The sequence below is a fragment of the Callithrix jacchus genome, chromosome 14 (assembly GCF_049354715.1).
Source record: "Callithrix jacchus isolate 240 chromosome 14, calJac240_pri, whole genome shotgun sequence".
NCBI classification, from domain to species: domain Eukaryota; kingdom Metazoa; phylum Chordata; class Mammalia; order Primates; family Cebidae; genus Callithrix; species Callithrix jacchus.
The window spans coordinates 78,314,896-78,336,944 of record NC_133515.1 but is presented as its reverse complement, the minus strand read 5'-3'; the positions used below and the strand labels follow the sequence as shown (position 1 = coordinate 78,336,944).

Genomic DNA, 22,049 nt, shown 5'->3' with positions numbered 1-22,049 from the left:
GCCTCCCAAGTAGCTGAGATTACAGGTACCTGCCACCATGCCCGGCTAATTTTTGTATTTTTAAGTAGAGATGGGGCTTCACCATATTGTCCAGGCTGGTCTTGAAATTTTGACCTTGTGATCTGCCCATCTCAGCCTCCCAAAGCGCTGGGATTACAGACGTAGCGACCACACCCGGCCTGCAAAGAATCTTTTCAACAATTTAAAAGAAAATAGAACCAATAAATAGTTCATCTGGTCTACCTGCACGATGCTGAACAACCAGTTTGCTGTCTTCACCAAATTAGCTGGTTGTTCATAGATGACAACATCTCCAATCAATGTTAGTGCAGAGGCACTGGCTGGCATTACAAAGACAAAGTGCTCTCAAAGTAGTCAAACAGATGACAACAATTTAAAGAAGATGATTTAAAAAAAATAGGAGCCTGTACAACTACAGATAATTGGTTACTAGATAAATCACAAAATGCCAACAATAAACAAACACAGGCAGAAAATAAATTTCGTTTAACTGTTTCCTGATCTGAAGGATCATTTTGGCGTGTTTTTATCCAGCACATTAAGAGAGCCCATTTAGTTCCACTTGGCAATAATCCTCACTGACATATACTTGTCACGATTTTATACTTTAACTAAGGCAGGATGTTTAGGCTGCCAGAGAGAAATAAGGAACATTTAAAGATGAAAGTAATAAGAATGAATGTGGATCTTCTTTTCAGACTTTTGCAAAATGAAGAATCTTGTAGAAAAAAATACATGAAGTCTAAGAAACTGACCTTGAATTGTGGATTATGTGCTCATTTTCAGGAAACTTGATCGGTTGGTGATCTGAGCAATCTTCTTCTGACAAGTGCCCTGGGGCCTTCTGCTGGGAGATAATTTTTTTGTTAATATCCTACTTTGAGGTCCTCTTGAACTCAGGTAGTATAATTTGAGCCCCAACCCTACATGAGTTATAGGTCTTTGATTACAAATTCTCAAAACAGATTTCTTTATTTCTACTCAAAGACTAACCCAAGACATCCAGAGTTCCATGGCACCTCGGCTGTTGAGTGAAATTTTTCTAATCTATTCTCTTCCTGAGGTTGTAGCCCTGTAATGAATCTGGCTATATGCTGAGTAATCAGTTACCTTTAGTAGACTCTATGTCTTCTCAAAGATTATAATTTATTTACCTACCTACTGAACTGGTTTTGTTTTTGTTTTCATTTTTTGAGATAGAGTCTTGCTCTGTCACAGGCTGGCATGCAGTAGCACAATCTCGGCTCATTGCATCCTCTGCCTCCTGGTTCAAGCAATCCTCCCGAGCAGCTGGGACTACAGGTGTGCACCACCATGCCCAGCTAATTTATTTTATTTTATTTTTTTATTTTTAGTAGAGACAGGGTTTCACCATCTTGGCCAGGATGGTCTTGATCTCTTGGCCTTGTGATCCACCCATCTCAGCCTCCCTAAATGCTGGGATTATAGGCATGAGCCACCATGCCTGGCCAAACTGTTTGACTTTTTTACAAATAGAATGCTCTGGTAAATATCCATGTATCTAAACTTTTGTGGAAATGTGTAATTATTTCCTTAGAATAGATTTCTAGTAGTGGATTGCTGGACAAAGAAATTGCACATGTTCAAAGTTTTCACTTCAGCCATATCTTTCTTACGACAGTTACCTATTTCTTCCTTATTTTATACTTGTTGATGGACTTAACTTGTATTCCTTACTAGATTTTAAGTCTAATGATAAGTAAATCCACAATATTCCACTAGTTTGAACAAAGCACTTAACAAAAATCTTTTGGATTGAATGTAGCCAGAATCAGTCATTTTAATGGTTCAGAATCAATATTAGTAACCTTGTCTTTGAGTTTTATCGGGACACAGTTTCAGCACAGAAAATGGCCTCTCAATGCAGGTCCTACCTATCTAGGTTTTATGCTAGATTTCTAGAGAGGAAAGGATGGAAGATTAAAGAATAATGAACAAATCTGTCATGGCAAGAGAGACAGAAACAATGGCTAATAAGAACATAAAAAGATGTTCAACTTCATTAGTCATTAGGGAAATGCCAATAAATAAAAGCCACAATGAAACATTATTTCACATTCGCTAGGAAGGCTAAAAATTTTTTTTAAAAGACAAACAATAAAAAATGTTGGTGAGGATATGGAGAAATTGAAACTCTCGTACATTGCAGGTGGAAATAAAAAGTTGTGCAGTCACTTTGGAAAACAGTTTGGCAATTCCTCAAGGTGTTAAACATAATTACCACACAACCTAGTAATTTCATTTCTGGGTATTTACCCAAGAGAAATGAAAACACATGTCCACCCAAAAACCTGTATGTCATGTTTATGACACCATTATTCGTAATCGCCCAAAAGTAGAAACAAGCCAAATGTCCATCAGCTGATGACAAGATAAACTAATTGGTATATCCATTCAGTAGAATACTGTCTGAACAAATAAGAAATGAAGTACTGATACCATCTACAACATAAATAAATGTTTTAAACACTATGCCTAGTGAAGGAATCCAGTCATGAAAGACCACATATTGTATGATTTCATTTGTATGATATGCGGGAATAGGCAAATCCATGGAGACAGAAAGTAGATCAGTGGTTGCCAGGGGCTAGGAGGAGGAAATAATGGGAAAGGAATATTAATTAGCAATGGGGTTTCTTTGGGAATGATAAAAATTGTTCTAAAATTAGATTATGGTAATGGTTGCACGACCCTGTAAATATACTAAAGAACATTGTATTGTACACCTTAGTAAACTTTATGGTATGTAAATTATCTCAATAAAGGAGATCGATCCAAGATGGCCGACCACTAACAGCTCAGGATTGTAGCTCCCAGTGAAAGCCCAGAGAACGAGACGACGCCACACTTTTAGACAAATTTTCGTCACTCACCGATCAGCCGATTCCCAGTGGAGGAGCCCCACGGGTCGCCAGCGCGACTCTTGTGGCCGCCACGGCGGTTTTGCCGGCGTCTCGGTGCAGCAGCTCTTCATGCAGAGCCAACGGGACTGCTTTCCCTACTGACTGGAGTTTGGAGCTCCGGGAAGTCAGAGCCGCTTGTTGCGGACTCAAGAGGGAAGCCAGACCAGAGATTCCCGGGCAGAAGAGCACTATCAGTCTTACCGCTGCTATTTAGGCTGCCACAGTGGGTTGCTCGGATCCCAACACTGGGAATCAAGAGGTCAGACGTCGACTCAGAAAACTAATTAGAAAGGCGGTTCATCTATAATGAAGGGAAAAAAACAGCCTAAGAAGGCCGAGTATACTCAAGGTCAGAACCCATCAGCAACAGAACAAGCCCTGATGGAAAAGGACTCATCAGCAACCGAACAAGCCCTGATGGAAAAGGACTCATCAGTAACGGAACAAGCCCTGATGGAAAAGGACTGTGTTCCATTATCTGAAGTAGGCTTTAAAAGGTGGATGATAAGAAACTTCTGGGAGTTAAAGGAACTCGTTCTAACCCAATGTAAAGAAACTAAGAACTTGGAAAAAAGGTTAGATGAAATGTTGAAAAGAATAGACAATATAGAGAGGAATATAAATGAACTTATGGAGTTGAAAAATACAACACGAGAACTTAGTGAAAAATGTACAAGCTTAAACAGCCAAATGGATCAAGCAGAAGAAAGGGTATCAGAGGTCGAAGATCAACTTAATGAAACAAAACAACAAGACAATAATAGAGAAAAAAGGATAAAAAGGAATGAGCAAAGTCTCCAAGCAATATGGGACTATGTGAAAAGACCTAATATACGCTTGATTGGTGTACCTGAATGTGACGGAGAGAATGAATTCAAGCTGGAAAATACTCTCCAGGACATTATCCAGGAAAATTTTCCTAATTTAGCAAAGCAGGACACTATTCAACCCCAGGCAATACAGAGAACACCACAAAGATATTCCTCAAGAAGACCAACCCCAAGGCACATAATCGTTAGATTCACCAAGATCGAAATGAAGGAGAAAATATTAAGGGCAGCCAGAGAGAAAGATCAAGTTACCCATAAAGGTAAGCCTATTAGGCTTACAGCAGATCTCTCAACGGAAACCCTACAAGCTAGAAGAGAGTGGGGGCCAATATTCAATATACTTAATCAACAGAACTTTCAGCCCAGAATTTCATATCCTGCCAATTTAAGCTTTACATTTGAAGGAAAAATAAAATTTTTTAGGAACAAGCAAGTACTCAGAGATTTTATTACCACCAGGCCTGCTTTACAAGAACTTCTAAAAGAAGCACTATACACAGAAAGGAACAACCAGTATGACCCTTTGTAAAAATACACCAAAAAGTAAAGAGCATTAACATAAAGAAGAATTTTTATCAACAAAAGGACAAAATAGCCAGTTAATATCAAACGGCAGCAACCCTAAATTTAAATTGACCAAATCTCCCAATCAAAAGATACAGACAAAATCTAACGGTATATCCAAAGATATACATAGACTCAAAATAAAGGGTTGGAAAAAAAAACGTACCAACCAAATGGAGAGCAAAAATAAATAAATAAAAAGCAGGAGTTGCAATTTTCACATTTGACAAAATAGATTTCAAAGCTACAAGGATAAAAGGATTAATGTAATAATAAGAGATCTTAACACCCAGATACATAAGACCCCTAATGAGATTTAGATTCAACGAGACAGAAAATTGATAACGATATCCGGGACTGGAATTAAGATCCAGAACAAATAAACTCAATAGAGCTCTCCATTTTAAACACACAAAATATACATTATCTGCAAAATCTAACGATATATCTAAAGATATACAAAGACTCAAAACAAGGGGATGGAAAAAAACTCACCAACCAAATGGAGAGCAAAAATAAATAAATAAAAAGCAGGAGTTGCAATTCTCACACTTAATAAAATAGATTTCAAAGCTACAAGGATGCAAGGGTAAAAGGATTAATGCAACAATAAGAGATCTTAACACCCAGATACATAAGACACATAATGAGATTTAGATTCAACGAGACAACAAATTGATAACGGTATCCAGGACTTGAACTCAGAGCCAGAACAAATAAACACAATAGAGGTCTCCATTTTAAACACATAAAATGTGCATTAACCACTTTAAACACTCAAAATATTGATCGGCCATTATTGAAACCCATTTTAGGAATGAAGTAATATTCCTTTTTCCCTCTTTTTCTTTTTTTCCCCTTCTTCTTCTAAAAAAAAAAAATTATCTCAATAAAGTTGTGAAAAGAGAGAGAGGGAAAGAAAAAGAGATCTGAACTCCAATTTACCCTTCTTGTAAGACTCTGTTTCATTAATTACCATTCCTATGCATATCCAAATCTCTCATTGACTAAATAACAGTTTGACATTTTTCCCGAAATGATGTGAGCTTATAAAGAGTTCAGATGCACCCTAACGTTCCCCTTCTTTATTTTTTAAACTGCTGTTTACTTCAGCATTTATTTACCCATCTTCAGTCTTTATTCATTATTTTCTGATTGTAAACAACTTTGTGCTATTTGCTTTGCAGAGGAATTTACTAGTGCCCCTAAGACTTGCATTGTTTAACAACCTCTTTCTTTAACCGTCTGCTTCTTTCAAGAGTCTTTGGGAGCAGTAACAAGGAGGATTTTATCTTTATACGATGTATTCATAAACCTTTGTATATACTCAGCCGTTATAACTTCTCACAGATTATGGTTGTAAAGTACAAAGTTTGAACGATAAATTTCAACTGATGGGACCGGTTGTTTCAGAGACAATAAAACATGTATCATATAATCTTACTTTAAATACACTCTTCTTTACCTACAAACCCACCTCTGCAACTGGGAAAGAGGCATAATGGAGAAATTTTCTGAAAGACAACATAAAAACCAGTTTTTTTAAATCTACATCAATCTTCCTCTTCCTCCTCAACATTAACTTCCACTGCACTACTATTCCCCACTTCCCCTTCCTGCTCCTTCTAGCAATCCCATGGTGATTTTTAATGATAGCTGTTCTCAAATTTGTCTGTAGTTTCTATGTATGGACACTTCTGTAGCAATTTCCAGAATATTAATTAAGTATTTGAGTATACTGGCACTGGGGAGGGGAGAACATCCTTCAGCCTTAGGAGTACACCCACCCCAAGGGAAGACAAAGTGGTCATTGTATTGTGGTGAGTGAACACAAACTGCTGAAGAAATAAGTCACACATCACCTCTAGATAAGGAGGCTCAGTTACAGGCTGAACCAGCTGTCCAAAGAAATAGAGAATAAAAAGTAACCTCAATTCTGCAAAGACTGGGAAGCTTAATGGAGAAAGCCCATTTTTTATTCTTACTAACTATTCCAAGAGATGCTAAAAATTTTGCTGCCAGGAGAACCAAATAGATCCGTTTGCTTGTTTTGCCCCACCCCCAGTAAGTTTTCACATAGTCCTCTTTTCTATTTTTATGGTTCTCTGCATGTGCTTTGATATTTTTCTATTTCTTTTCCCCGTTTTCTCTCAAGAGCTCACTCTTAACCACCAAGTACAATGACAGGAAATGTACATTTGTTCAAGATAGCACAGAAATAGTTTATATTTTTGCTTCACTTTGCCCAAAGGGGAGTTATTTTTCCTTTTAACGTGTTTCCAACTACAAAATTAGGGGAAGAGGGAGGGCAGGCCACACACGGAGAATTTGCACTCTGGTTGACTTGAGTTCACTTTTAAATTTAGAGCCAAGGAAGCCTGAAACTAAAACAAAGGCAATGTATACGGCTATGTGTGGTAGGAAATGACCTTTCCTATGTTGAAATTATAAAATAATTTATCATAAGCAATATCCTTTAATAATGAGTAACAGTCTTTTCAAATAATGTTTTATTTTTTTAAAAACTGGGTTTCTAACATATTGTCTAGAGACAGATCCTAATTTGCTAAATAGGTAGGATATACAGTGTGGTGAAACAAGGGAAGACGCCACACCCCAACCACCCTGACACTAGGATCAGAAGCCTGTGTTTGGTGCTAGAGATCCTCACATGCAGAACAGAGGTTATTGGCAAGTAAATGAAGAGAAAACCACAGGAATCAATGGTATCAGGAGGAGAGTAAAACAGGTAAGAAAGGGGCCCAGGATTGAGCCCTGGGAGCATCAACAAACAGAGGAAAAGCTAAGATGGAAATTCCAGCAAAGGAGGTGAAGGAGTAAGCAGTGTGGTGGGACAAAAGCAGAGAGAGCACCACCAGGGTTTCCACAAGAAGAGTGTCACAAAAAGGAGGAAGTGGGCAGGTGCGTCAGATGGGCTGAAAGGCCATGCATGAGGTGGACAGAGAAGTGGCCATTACATCTAGCCTTTTGGAGGGCATGGTGACCTCTGCAGGAACAGAGGCGTGGTGAAACCTGAAGCCCTATTAGGAGAGGTGGGAAAGAGAATGAGAAAGTAGAGACTGCAAATACAAATAACTTTCAAGAAGTTTGTTTGTAAAGGGAGTAAAAATTTGAGACAGTGGCTGGGTGGGAATGTCCAGTCATAGGATACCTATCACCTCAAACATTTCTCATTTATTTGTGTTGAGAATATTTCAAATCTTGTAGTTATTTTGCAATATACAACAAATTGTTGTTAACTATAGTTGCCCTACCATGCTATCGAACATTGGAACTCATTCCTTCTATCTAAAGAACTCTTATGCATTTCTTTTATACTAGTGACAAATTTTTCCTAAAATTTATCTGATGACCCTTATTTTGCCTTAGTATTTTAGTGATGTTTCCATTGAATTTAAATTCTAGGTGGACTTTTCTATCAGCACTTCGACAATATCATCCCATTGTTTCTTGGATTCTATTGTTATGATGAAAAGTGAATGATAATTTTTATGATTCTTTTCTTATAATTTTTTCCCTCTGGATGGATTTTCAGCAATTTGATATTGTTTCCAAATGATTTTTTTTAATTTCAGTTTTTCTTGGGGTTTGCTTAGCCCCTGGATTCTGTGGTTTGAGAATTTTTGTTTTGTTGGTTTTTTTTCTGTAAAAATTTGAATATTTTGGCCAATATTTCTTCAAATATTTTTTCTGACATATTTTCTCTCTTCTACTTTTGGGGCCCCACTTATGTGTATGCTGCACCATTTGATTCCATCCCACAGGTTACTGAAGCTCTGCTCATTTTTTTCTTAGTCTATTTCCTCTTGGCTTCAGTTTCAATAATTTGTAGTGATGTATCTTAATGTTTACTCTCCTGTTGTGTCCAATCTGTGTTAATCCCATCCAATGAATTTGTTATTTCAGATATTGTACTTTTCAATTCTAGGATTTCCATTGTTTTTCTTTTCTTCAATTTTGCCGTTTTCACCTTGTCTGCCATTATATCTCTATGCTTCTCTAGATTATTTTCCATATTTATTATAAGGATTTTATAGGACTTTTCTGTTCATTCCAATATCTGGCTTGTCTCTTGATCTGTTGCTACTGGCTGTTTTTTCTTCTTGTCTATAGATTACATTTTCCAGTGTCACTCGATGTATGGCATATTTTAAAAATTGAATTTGGAATACCATGTATGATACAATTTAGAAACTCTAAAGTCTGTTATATTCCTCTGAAGAGCATTACATTTTGTTCTAACAGTATAATTATTGATGAATTAGTTACCTGTTTCTTAAAGGTTTGGTTTAAGTTTTGTTAGGGTCATTTTATAGGTTTTGTCGCTAGTCTATGGTGGTTTTCTTAATCCTGAGATGTAGTCTTTATTTGTAAGGCAAATCCCTTCTATGGAGTCAATGGGCAGCCTTAGATGTTTACCAAATCCTTCTAACTTGAGAGGACATTAACTCCCAATTCTGTCTTCCCAGCAGTAAGCAGCTGCAGAAATCTCTGCTCAACTTTTCAGCCTTCCAGCTGATTATTTTCCCTAGGGCTTAATGGAATCTCATTCCACTAAGTCACAGTTGAACATCTGCCAAGCCTTTGAGAGGCATTTACATGTAGATCTGGGTGGGGCTCCCCTGATCCTCTGTGATTCTCTTTTATAGCATTTCCTTCCTCAATATCCAGCTGCTCTGGCATCCCCAAACTCTAACCTCTGACTTTTCAATTCTACATTATAGCCACTTCCAGCTCGAGTTGTGTCCTTCAAGGGCTGCACATACTGAAGAGTACTTTCAGGACAAAAGCCAGATAAATACAGCTCACATGCAGTGCAGTTTTCTTTTAAGGGTCATATGCCTTCCACTGTCTGTCATCCTTTAGTAACTCTCCAGTGCCTCCAAAGAGTATTTTATTTTTTAAATAGACTTTATTATTTGGGGGAGTTTTACATTCAGAACAAAATTGAGCAGAAAGTACAGAGTGTTCCCAAATACCCTCACACACACCCTACCCCCAACTCACAGCAGCCTCCCTCACTCTAGCATTCTATGCTAGGTGGTACATTTCTTAGAATTGATGAATCTACATTGACACATCATTATAATTCAAAGTCTACAGTTTACACCAGAGTTCACTCTTGGTATTGTACATTCTATGGGATTTGACAAATGCATAATGACAATAATGACAATATATCCATGATTATACCATCATACAAAATAGTTTCAGTGTTTTACAAATCCTCTGTGCCCAGACAATTCATCTCTCCCTCCTCCCTAATTCCTGGCAACTACTGATGTTTTTACTGTCTCCATAGTTTTGCCTTTTCCAGAACATTATATAGTTGAAATCATATAGTATGTAGCCTTTTCAGATTTGCTTTGTTCTCTTAGTAATACACATTTAAATTTCCTTCATATCTTTTCATGGCTTGATAGCTCATCTCATTTTAGCTCTGAATAATATTTCATTTTCTAGATGTATAACAGTTATTTATTTATTCACCTACAGAAGGACATCTTGGTGGCTTTCAAGTTTTGGCAATTATGAACAAAGCTGATATAAATATCAGTGGCAGGTTTTTGAGTGGATATAAGCTTTCAACTCATTTGGGTAAATACCAATGAGTATAATTGCTGTATCTTATGATAAAAGCATATGTGTTTTTGTAAATTGCCACACTGTCTTCTAAGGTGACTATGCCATTTTGCGTTTCCACCAGCAATAAAGGACAGTTTCTGTTGCTCCATCTCCTCACCAGCATTTAGTGTTGTTGGTGTTTTAGATTTTAGCTATTTTAATAAGTGTGTAGTGGTACTCCTTCATAATTCTTTTCTTGGGATTTTGTATGTGGAAGATTCGATTTTTCAGAATTTGAGTGCCACTGCTATTTTTCATGTGCCAAAGAACTAGGATTTTGAGATGGCCTAATGCTATATGGTCAGGCAATAATTGTCATGGTAATGTGGATGATGGTTTGCTCCTTGGCTTGGACATTGAAAACAAAATTCCTTATAGAAATTTATTCTGTTTCTTGCTACCTATGAGCCTTCAGGTTCCACAGGTTCACCCAAGAAAACATTTGGGAGAAGTGAGTTGGTTTGGGGAGCAGATTAAAGGAAATTTATAGTGTTTTACTAGTCAGAATTTGTATTCTAAGAGTCAGCTAGCTAGTTCAAGTAATTTCCCAGGAATAGAAAGAGAAAGGCACAGAGGAAAGGAGACAAGATATTTGGGTAGATGGCTTATCTTGATTTTCACTAACTCTTGATGGTTTAAGATACTACTTCACTTACGCTTCTTATGTGCTTCAGCACATAGTCTATGATCTGCCTTTGATATCACAGACCTTGTGAACCTGTTTGTCAAATTAACTTTTACAATCCCATTATCAATTCAGGATTCCAGAAGGATATTCTCATACTGTTGCTATAAATTAAAAAGAGCACAAACCCTACAACACTGAGATTTTTTATTACATTCCCCAAAACATCAAACACACACCATGGAATTAATGTCAGTATCAGAACAAGTACATTCATTGATCAATTCAGTGAGCATCAACTGCCTACTTCCTAAGAAGCAGGAATTCTGTTTGGCTTCTTAAGCTTAGTGTGTGGCAACAGAGCCCTTTGATACCTACATCTATTGATCATGCCTTCAGTTACTAAAAAAATCACATGATCAGAATTTATTGAGTATGGGTGAAAGGCACCTTGCACATTGAAATTCCAAAGGAGATTCTTTCTGCAAACCAGTTATTTACTGAGATCCTTGAGCTATTAGTGTCCAAGTGAAATAGAGTGGTCAGCAGTTATCTAGTGAATTATTGATAAGTAAATGAAGCCATTCCCAGGCAGTAAAATATCTATGCTCGTTAATGGCAGCTTTGCTTCTTTTCCTCCCAGAACTGTCTGATATGTAGTAGCCCCAGTTATTGCACATGTGCTCAGACAGAAATTTTCAAATTGTTTATTATTTGGTGAACTACTAACAGGAATGTTCAAAATATTATGCTTCTTTCTATCTCTAATCATTTATTTATTCAACAAACATTTAGTAAGTTCTACCTGTATTCCAGGCTCTACATCAAGCCCTGGGGATAGAGAGAGGAGCAAAACTTAGCTCTTGTATTCAAGTTCACAGATATTCATAAATCATTCAGAATAAATCATTAAAGTGTTATAAATCATTATAGCAAGCGACACATACTCAAACAGAATTGTCTGATGGAAACTCAAAGAGAAGATGACATATAAGTACGGAAGGATGAAGAGGAGTGTGCTGGGCTGAGCCCAGGAGAAAGGACACTCCCATCAGAGGAGGTGTACCCGCAAAGACAGGAGGTGTTAATACAGAAAGAACAAAAAAAATGATATCCCTAGCTATGCCATGAGTATAGAAGGATGGGGTAGGAAAAGAGGCTGGGTAGGCCAGTGAAGGCACCCTAAGAGTCGTACACCATGCCCAGGAGTTTGGACCTCCTTCTGCAAACAGTGGAAAGCCACTGGGAGATTTTAAGCAGGACCTAAACAGATTTATGCTTACAGATTCCTCTGGAAACAGTGGGGGCCATGGACTGGAGGGGATAAGACTGGGGACAAAGGAACAAGTCAGGAATTTATATAAGTATCCAGACAAGAAATGATCATGGCATAATTTTTAGCCATAAAAAAAAGTACTGGTGCATGTTACAACATTTGCAGATGAACCTCAAAAATGTGATGCTAAATGAAGGAAGCAAAATCATAAAAGACCAAATATTGGAGGATGTCTTTTGGGTGAAATGTCTAGAATTAGCAAATCTATAGAGACAGAAAGTTGATTAGTGGTTGCTTAGCACTGAGGGCCAGAGGAATTGAAAGAATGGCTAAGGGATACGGATCCTCCTTCTGGGGTCATGAAAGTATTCTAGAATTGATGATGGTTATAGATGTACAACTCTGTGAAAATGCTAAAAACCACTGAACTATGTATGCACCTTAGAAAGATGAAATGTTACAAATGTGAATTATATCTCAATTTTTAAAATTGGAAGAAAAAAAGGAAAGAAACAATGAGGCCAGAACAAGAGAGATCTGATTCTGACCTGCGGATCTGTGTGGCTGGGGCTGCCACAGATCAGGATGGGGAATGCAGAAGGATGATAGCTCCTTTCTAGACATTTTGTTTGAAGTGCCTGCAAAGTTGGCAGTCAGCTTGGTCTGCATTAACAGAACACCATAGACTGAATGGCTTAAACCACAGGAATTTATTTCTCATGCTTCTGGAGGCTGGGAAGTCCAAGATCAAGGTACTTGCAGATTCAGTTCCCGGTGAGAGTTCCCTTCCTGGCTTGCAGATGGCTGCCTTCTCACTGTGTGGCTATAAGCAGGAGTGCAGGGTGGCGGAAAGGGTGTAGAAAGAACTCTGGTGTCTCTCTTTCATCTTATAAGGACACTGATCCCAACATGGGACTCTATCCTTATCACTTCATCTAAACCTAATTACCTCCCAAAGTCCCATCTAAAAATATCATCACAGTGGGGATTGGGCTTCAACGCGTGTATTTCAAGGGGACACAAACATAAAGTTCATAGAGAGGTATCAAGATGGTGATCAGTAATAGCTAGGGGAACTTACAAGAGGGTTCAGAGATAGGATTAGAAAAAATTCAACATATACTTAGTTCTCAAAACTATGGAAATTAGTAAAACAAACTAAGGAGGGCACATGGAGTGAGAAGAGGGCTGAGGCTAGACCACTAGGGAAAGTCAGTGCAGGCAGAAGAAGAGGTGGCCGAGAAAAGGGTGAAATGAAGCTGTTAGAAAGCAGAGGTAAATAAATACCCCAAAACCTACCGAGTCCAGTCATGTCCTGAACACAGTGTTTTGAAATGCACACTTGGGAGCATCTCTAAACATAATTTTGCTAAATCAGGGCATTTGGCGTTCAACTAGGCCCATCCTGAACTGCATAAGATTGCCATTGCTCTGTGACCAGCCTCCTAGCTGGACACTGACCACAGGCTTCTGTGCTTTCATGAAATGGAGTGTATTCCTGCCTTTGTTCACTTGTCACGTGACTGGGAACCACACACTCTATCCACTGTGCAGTTTTGTTTTTCACTGTCCTACTAATGAAGTGGTTATGTTCAGCTTTCATCATAATTAGAGTTCATTTCATTCAAGTGCTTTGTAATTAATCTTTTATGTGAATTAATCTTTTTATACATTAATATATCACAAAACACATGAAAGCAAAATATTTTCCTTTTTTTTCAGTTGGAATCATTTTTAATATTTAAATATAAAAAGTGAGCACTCACTTCTGGTTTTTAAAACCCACACACCCAGGTCTAACAGCCAAAATGTGCAGAGAAAATCAGCCCCTGTCCTGTCTTCCATAGTCCCCATTTTGTGACTGCAGCCTCCCTCCTCTTATACATAGGAATTCATAGTGGCCACTTTATACTACATGTGTAATGCATTTTGTCTGTTTCACATTGTGTGCATGTCCCTCCCCAACAGCTCTATTCTTTAAAAAAAAAAAAAGTCGTTAATAGTCAGGGGCACATCCCTCCCACTGGCATCGGTTCCTACCCCACAAGGGGAAAGTGAGATCTTCCAGTTAGGAGCAATTTGGTGAAAGGAGTGGAGTGGCCAGAGCTGGAATAACTGTCTCCATGGCTGCACTCTGGTATCAGAGTGAAGACAGAAGCAAGTCAGAATAGCATGGAGGGCACAGTTGCAAGTTGAGTCTTTCCATGTGACAATGTGGGGAGACTTCTCTCCACCAGGTTTAGATAGATCAATGTGCCAAAGTTTAAAAAAAAATCCAAATAATCAGCAGTTCAAACACTACTGAATTTCAAACTTCTCCCACCAAGACAGCTCAAAGAGTAGTAACAATCTAGATCTTTCCAGGAAGTGAAGGTAGAGCCCCTGGCATTCCTCCTGAGAGCCCTGTGTTAGGCCCTAGAAGTATCTGCCTCGGCTGCAGTTGCTGCTGCTGCTCCATTTGCAACTTCTCAGTTTCAAAGACAACGGGAAGAACCAGGATCATAAAGGAAGTGGTCCCAAACCACAAGGCTGCCCTGGAAAACCTGTACATTTTTTGAGCCACAAAGAGGGAGAGATCAAAAGTGGCTCCCGCCGTAGACCGTACCCTCTCCGGAAACATCTCTGTCAGGCCCCATAGTCTCTCCGACAGGGTCTCATCTAGCTCCTCGTCGTCGTCCTCCTCCAGCTTCTCCTCAGTCTTCTCTGCTTCGCCTTTCGGGAGCAATTCGTCCGGGGACTGAGGTTCCCCTGCACTGGCAGCAGCGACGGCGGCAGCCATGGCTGTAGGGTACATCAGAAGCAGATAATATTTTCCTTACTAGCAAATTAAAGTAAGCTTCTTCAGCCTATGAGCAAACTGGAAGGGAAAAAAAATCTGGTCACATCAGGCCACAGTAAACCTCCTTTTTCCTAAAAAACAAAAAAAACAAAAAAAAACCTGACTCTTGGGTCTTAAAATTGGCACTTGGAAAATAGGAAAAATAAGCTCACCAAAGCCATTCAGCAAGGTATCTGTTCTCAACTAGCTTGTGGCTTGAAAAAAACAAAGGAAGGAAGATTTTTCAATAGTCATTTTATATCTAGTCAGCATTTATCTGATTTTTAAACATGAAGTTATGGAGCAAAAGCAAACATTGCAGAAACAGATGCTCCAACTTATGTCATTTATTATTACCTTGCAAACAATAAGCAGGCCTCACAGACAAGTTCTGCTTCATGATTTTGAGACATTTCTTTTGCCTCTTTTATGTCCTGATCCTCTCAGCGATCTGGGGCTGAGGCAGCCGTAGCCAGGAGACAGGCCACTTGCATTCAAATCCTGACTTCATTTTCCTAGCTGTGTGTTTCCGGCTTGTCACTTTATCTCTTTGTCTACATTTTCTCCTTTCCAAAATGACTACAACTCATTCGAGTTGCTTGAGAAGTAAATGCATTCATGTATGCAAATGCTTAGAAGTATACCTGGCACACAGTACATGCTCAGTAAACATGATTAATATCGTAATTATTATCATCGCTTTCTGAAACCGGAGACACAGAAGGACAAAATTACTCAAGTAACATATAGTAGGACTTGGGTTCCTGTCCTATCTATTAGGAGTTCCAGATGCTTTCCACTCTGCCAATGACAACTGGGGTTCTGGGGCACAACCCAGCACCTTGGAGGACATAACAGAAGAGACAATAGGATATGCTCAACCAACAGCGAGCTCTGTGACCAAAGAGCTGGAAAAGCCCCTTCCACACTCCTACCCCAGGTGAGTGCCAAACCCGGGGTTTCTGGGTTAGAATCCCTCTTGGCTGGGCAAAGTGCAGCTCGGGGATGCAGTGTATCAACTGTACTATTTGTATTGTGCCTAGATGCAACATAATGAATCTCTGGTTTTCTATTTAGGATACATTCCCAGAAGGGGAATTACTAGATAAAACTGTTTTTCATCTCATGGTACAGCTTGCCAAATTATTTTCTGAAAAGATTGTAGCAATTTTTACTGCTTGCTATGAGTAATACATGAAAATGTTGATCTTTGCCCTTACTAGTATTGAATTTTTTAAAAAACTATGTCACATCAATAAGCTGAAAATAAATGCTTTAATGTCATCTTAATTTATACTTCCTGAGTGTCCAGATAGGTTAAATGGTTTTTTCCACACTTCTTACCCACTTAAAGTGTGTGCGTATATTATTCATATCACTGGCCTATATTTTTCTATTTGGTGATGCTTTTGAAGTTTTCTTACTCATTTTAAATATTTTTATAGTTTAAAAATATTAACCATTTGTCATACTTATTACAAATATGTGCGCCCATTTGATCGTTTGCTTTTTAATTCTTTCATAGTGTATGTGTCAATTTTTAAAAAACCATGTTACGGTTTTAATGCTGTTGATAAACTTACTAATCTTTTCCTTTGTGGTTTCTTCCATGGCTTTTATGCAATTTCAGTCGCATCTCCTCTAAGACTTTGCCCTTTCAAACTTCTGTGCTGCTCGTGGGAACCTGCAGAACCACCCTCCCATGGCATCACTCCCACCACTCTGGCCACCCTTGCCCAGATGCCTATGTCACCCATACTCACCTTTCCAAATGGTAAGAAAGAAACGCCATTTCTTTCTACTTTAAGACAAAAATATTATGATAAACATGTTGATTTATGTGACCCAGGCTTTGTGCAGGCATTCTTGAGAGCCATTCTGTAAAGGGATGCAGGCCCTTTTTTTGTGTCATTTAAAAGGCACTATGAACCTTCATTTATGCATAAGGCCGGGAATTTGGTTTACCTCCGGATGTATCACACTGCGTTGCTTGCCATCAAGACTTGGCTTCTGTTTGCTTCTCATTCACAGAGATTATCAGCCAGAGTAGTTGGATGCCATAAGAAACCTTAAAATTTGCTATGTGCTTCTCTTCCACGGCAGCTATAACTACTAAGAAAAAGATCTTGGCCAGGAATGGTGGCTCAGGCATGTAATCCCAGCACTTTGAGAGATTCTGGTGGGAGGATCACTTGAGGCCAAGAGTTCAAGACCATCCTGAGTGAGACCTCTGTCTCTTAAAAAAAAAAAAAAAAATCTGACTCCTGAATACTCTAATCTAGAATGAGTTATAATAATAGTTATTATTAATGATATTTTGCATAGCAATTTATGGATCATAGGGTGTTTTAATTTATCAAGATTGCATTGGCTAATGTTTACAACACAATGTTGAATAATAGTAGATACAGTGATTATCCATGTAGAATTCCTGATGTCAGTGAAAATGCCTCTAAAGTTTTCCCATCATGTAAGCTGACGGATTTTAGGACTAAGGCATGTATATTTTATTATAGTAAAGCACCCATCATTTCTTATTTTCTTGAATGTTTTCAATAAGGAGGCTATCTAAATCCATAAAGAAAGCATGGGAAGCATTTTATCAAGATTATCTAATTTGATACTCCAAATCAAAAGGCAAATTATTTTTTCATTTTACAGATGAAGAAACTGAGTATTCAAGTGACTTGTTGGAGGCTGAAGAGCCAAAAGCCATGATTACAGCCATGACCCAGATCTCATATCATATCCAATAGAACATGTTTATTTGTAATCCAATTTTCCATTCATGACACCAACTTCTTTTTTTGGTTTTAAAAATTTGTCTTTTTATATTGAAGTAATCTCAAATTTACCAAAACTGTTATAAAAGTAATACAAAGAATTTCTGTATACTCTTCATCCAGCTTCCCCAAATATTAACATCTCATGTAACTACAAAGCAATTATCAAAACAGAAAATTAGTACTGATATACCACTGTTATCTGATCTACAGGCCTCATTTAAATTTTACTAATTTCCCATTAATGCCCTTTTTCTGGCTCAAGGTCAAATCTAAGATCACATGTTGCATCTAATTGTCATATATCCTTAGCCTCCTCTAATCTGTAATAATCCATTGGTCTTTGTCTTTCATGACTTGGACATTCTTGAAAAGTACTAGCCAGTTAATGTAGAGACTGTTTCTTTATTTGGGTTTGTCGGGTATTTCCTCATAATTATGTCCAAAACATCAATTATGTATTTTTGACAAGAATTCCCACAGAAATGATGTTGTATTCTTCTCAGTGCATCATCTAAGGAAGCACATGATGTCAATTTGTCCAATTACTCACAATATCAATTGTGAACACTTGATTTCTCCAGGTTTCTCCACTGTATAGATACTATTTTTCCCTATTTAGTTAACAAATACCTTTACAGGAGATAGTTTGAGACTAAATAAATGTCCTGTTTCTTATCATCTTTTTACCCACTACTTTGTTGTTTGCCAAATAATAATTTTCTATTTCCATTATTCTTTTTTTTTTTTTAATTTTTTATTGGATTTTAGGTTTTGGGGTACATGAGCAGAGCATGTAAGACAGTTGCGTAGGAACACACATGGCAGTGTGCTTTTCTTTCCTTTTCCCCTTCATCCACATTTGGCATTTCTCCCCAGGCTATCCCTCCCCACCTGCCCCTCCCACTGGCCCTCCCCTTTTCCCCCAATAGACCCCAGTGTTTAGTACTCCCCTTTCTGTGTCCATGTGTTCTCATTTTTCATCACCCATCTATGAGTGAGAATATGTGGTGTTTTATTTTCTGTTCTTGTGTCAGTTTGCTGAGGATGACGTTCTCCAGATTCATCCATGTCCCTACAAACGACACAAACTCATCATTTCTGATTGCTGCATAATATTCCACGGTGTATATGTGCCACATTTTTCCAATCCAGTCTATTGTCAATGGGCATTTTGGTTGATTCCAGGTCTTTGCTATTGTAAACAGTGCTGCAATGAACATTCGTGTACATGTGTCCTTATAGTAGAACGATTTATAGTCTTTTGGATATATACCCAGTAATGGGATTGCTGGGTCAAATGGAATTTCTATTTCTAAGGCCTTGAGGAATTGCCACCTGTCTTCCACAATGGTTGACTAATTTACACTCCCACAAACAGTGTAAAGGTGTTCCTTTTTCTCCACATCCTCACCAGCATCTGTTGTCCAGATTTTTTAATGATCGCCATTCTAACTGGCGTGAGATGGTATCTCTATGTGGTTTTGATTTGCATCTCTCTGATGACCAGTGACGATGAGCATTTTTTCATATGATTGTTGGCCTCATATATGTCTTCTTTCATAAAGTGTCTGTTCATATCCTTTGCCCACTTTTGAATGGGCTTGTTTGTTTTTTTCCTGTAAATCTGTTTGAGTTCTTTGTAAATTCTGGATATCAGCCCTTTGTCAGATGGGTAAACTGCAAAAATTTTTTCCCATTCTGTTGGTCGCCGATCCACTCTAGTGACTGTTTCTTTTGCCGTGCAGAAGCTGTGGAGTTTCATTAGGTCCCATTTGTCTATTTTGGCTTTTGTTGCCAATGCTTTTGGTGTTTTGTTCATAAAGTCCTTGCCTACTCCTATGTCCTGGATAGTTTTGCCTAGATTTCCTTCTAGGGTTTTTATTGTGCCAGGTCTTATGTTTAAGTCTTTAATCCATCTGGAGTTAATTTTAGTGTAAGGTGTCAGGAAGGGGTCCAGTTTCTGCTTTCTGCACATGGCTAGCCAGTTTTCCCAACACCATTTGTTAAACAGGGAATCTTTTCCCCCTTGCTTGTTTTTGTCAGGTTTATCAAAGATTGTATAGTTGTAGATATGTTGTGTTGCCTCCGGTGCCTCTGTTTTGTTCCATTGGTCTATATCTCTGTTTTGGTACCATACCATGCTGTTTTGATTACTGTAGCCTTGTAGTATAGTTTGAAATCCGGTAGTGTGATGCCCCCCGCTGTGTTCTTTTTGCTTAGAATTGACTTGGCTATGCGGGCTCTCTTTTGGTTCCATATGAAGTTCATGGTGGTTTTTTCCAGTTCTGTGAAGAAAGTCGATGGTAGCTTGATGGGGATAGCGTTGATTCTGTAAATTACTTTGGGCAGTATAGCCATTTTCACGACATTAATTCTTCCTAACCATGAACATGGAATGTTTCTCCATCTGTTTGTGTCCTCTCTGATTTCGTTGAGCAGTGGGTTTGTAGTTCTCCTTGAAGAGGTCCCTTACGTTCCTTGTGAGTTGTATTCCAAGGTATTTTATTCTTTTTGTAGCAATTGTGAATGGCAGTTCATTCTTGATTTGGCTTTCTTTAAGTCTGTTATTGGTGTAGACGAATGCTTGTGATTTTTGCACATTGATTTTATATCCTGAGACTTTGCTGAAGTTGCTTATCAGTTTCAGGAGTTTTTGGGCTGAGGTGATGGGGTCTTCTAGGTATACTATCATGTCATCTGCAAATAGAGACAATTTGGCTTCCACCTTTCCTATTTGAATACCCTTTATTTCTTTTTCTTGCCTGATTGCTCTGGCTAGAACTTCCAGAACTATATTGAATAGGAGTGGTGACAGAGGGCATCCTTGTCTAGTGCCGGATTTCAAAGGGAATGCTTCCAGTTTTTGCCCATTCAGTATGATATTGGCTGTTGGTTTGTCATAAATAGCTTTTATTACTTTGAGATACGTTCCATCGATACCGAGTTTATTGAGGGTTTTTAGCATAAAGGGCTGTTGAATTTTGTCAAATGCCTTCTCTGCGTCAATTGAGATAATCATGTGGTTTTTGTTTTTGGTTCTGTTTATGTGGTGAATTACATTTATAGACTTGTGTATGTTGAACCAGCCTTGCATCCCCGGGATGAATCCTACTTGATCATGGTGAATAAGTTTTTTGATTTGCTGTTGCATTCGGCTTGCCAATATTTTATTGAAGATTTTTGCATCTATGTTCATCATGGATATTGGCCTGAAGTTTTCTTTTCTCGTTGGGTCTCTGCCGGGTTTTGGTATCAGGATGATGTTGGTCTCATAAAATGATTTGGGAAGTATTCCCTCTTTTTGGATTGTTTGAAATAGTTTTAGAAGGAATGGTACCAGCTCCTCTTTGTTTGTCTGGTAGAATTCGGCTGTGAACCCGTCTGGACCTGGGCTTTTTTTGTGAGGTAGGCTCTTAATTGCTGCCTTGACTTCTGACCTTGTTATTGGTCTATTCATAGTTTCAGCTTCCTCCTGGTTTAGGCTTGGGAGGACACAGGAGTCCAGGAATTTATCCATTTCTTCCAGGTTTACTAGTTTATGTGCATAGAGTTGTTTGTAATATTCTCTGATGATGGTTTGAATTTCTGTGGAATCTGTGGTGATTTCCCCTTTATCATTTTTTATTGCATCTATTTGGTTGTTCTCTCTTTTCTTTTTAATCAATCTGGCTAGTGGTCTGTCTATTTTGTTGATCTTTTCAAAAAACCAACTCTTGGATTTATTGATTTTTTGAAGGGTTTTTCGTGTCTCAATCTCCTTCAGTTCAGCTCTGATCTTAGTTATTTCTTGTCTTCTGCTGGGTTTTGAGTTTTTTTGATCTTGCTCCTGTAGCTCTTTCAATTTTGACGATAGGGTGTCAATTTTGGATCTCTCCATTCTCCTCATATGGGCACTTATTGCTATATACTTTCCTCTAGAGACTGCTTTAAATGTGTCCCAGAGGTTCTGGCATGTTGTGTCTTCGTTCTCATTGGTTTCGAAGAACTTCTTTATTTCTGACTTCATTTCATTGTTTACCCAGTCAACATTCAAGAGCCAGTTGTTCAGTTTCCATAAAGTTGTGCGGTTCTGGGTCGGTTTCTGTATTCTGAGTTCTAACTTGATTGCACTATGGTCTGAGAGGCTGTTTGTTATGATTTCAGTTGTTTTGCATTTGCTGAGCAGTGCTTTACTTCCAATTATGTGGTCAATTTTTGAGTAGGTGTGATGTGGTGCTGAGAAGAATGTATATTCTGTGGATTTGGGGTGGAGAGTTCTGTAAATGTCTATCAGGTTTGCTTGCTCCAGGTCTGAGTTCAAGCCCTGGATATCCTTGTTGATTTTCTGTCTGGTTGATCTGTCTAATATTGACAGTGGAGTGTTAAAGTCTCCCACTATTATTGTGTGGGAGTCTAAGTCTCTTTGTAAGTCATTAAGAACTTGCCTTATGTATCTGGGTGCTCCTGCATTGGGTCTATATATGTTTAGGATCGTTAGCTCTTCTTGTTTTATTGATCCTTTTACCATTATGTAATGGCCTTCTTTGTCTCTTTTGATCTTTGTTGCTTTAAAGTCTATT

The 22,049-nt window shown here is 38.3% G+C and overlaps 1 protein-coding gene across 7 annotated transcripts in view; it reads right to left on the bottom strand.

The window, feature by feature from the left end:
* LOC103788005 (mitochondrial import receptor subunit TOM22 homolog) overlaps positions 1-22,049 on the bottom strand; it is a 190,305-nt gene that overhangs the window by 69,949 nt on the left and 98,307 nt on the right. For 4 of the 7 annotated variants that reach the window (XR_013526667.1, XR_013526668.1, XR_013526670.1 and 1 more), the window contains 2 exons: positions 14,492-14,667; positions 777-865 (listed from right to left, as the gene is read on the bottom strand). Coding sequence is in view for 2 of the 7 variants with exons in the window: in XM_078349504.1 (XP_078205630.1) it covers positions 777-865; positions 14,492-14,680 (278 nt within the window). In the remaining 5 variants the exon portion in view is untranslated. Of the gene's footprint in view, positions 1-776; positions 866-14,491; positions 20,325-22,049 lie in introns of those variants that run through there. The other 3 variants (XR_013526666.1, XM_078349504.1, XM_078349505.1) reach the window with 1 other exon arrangement.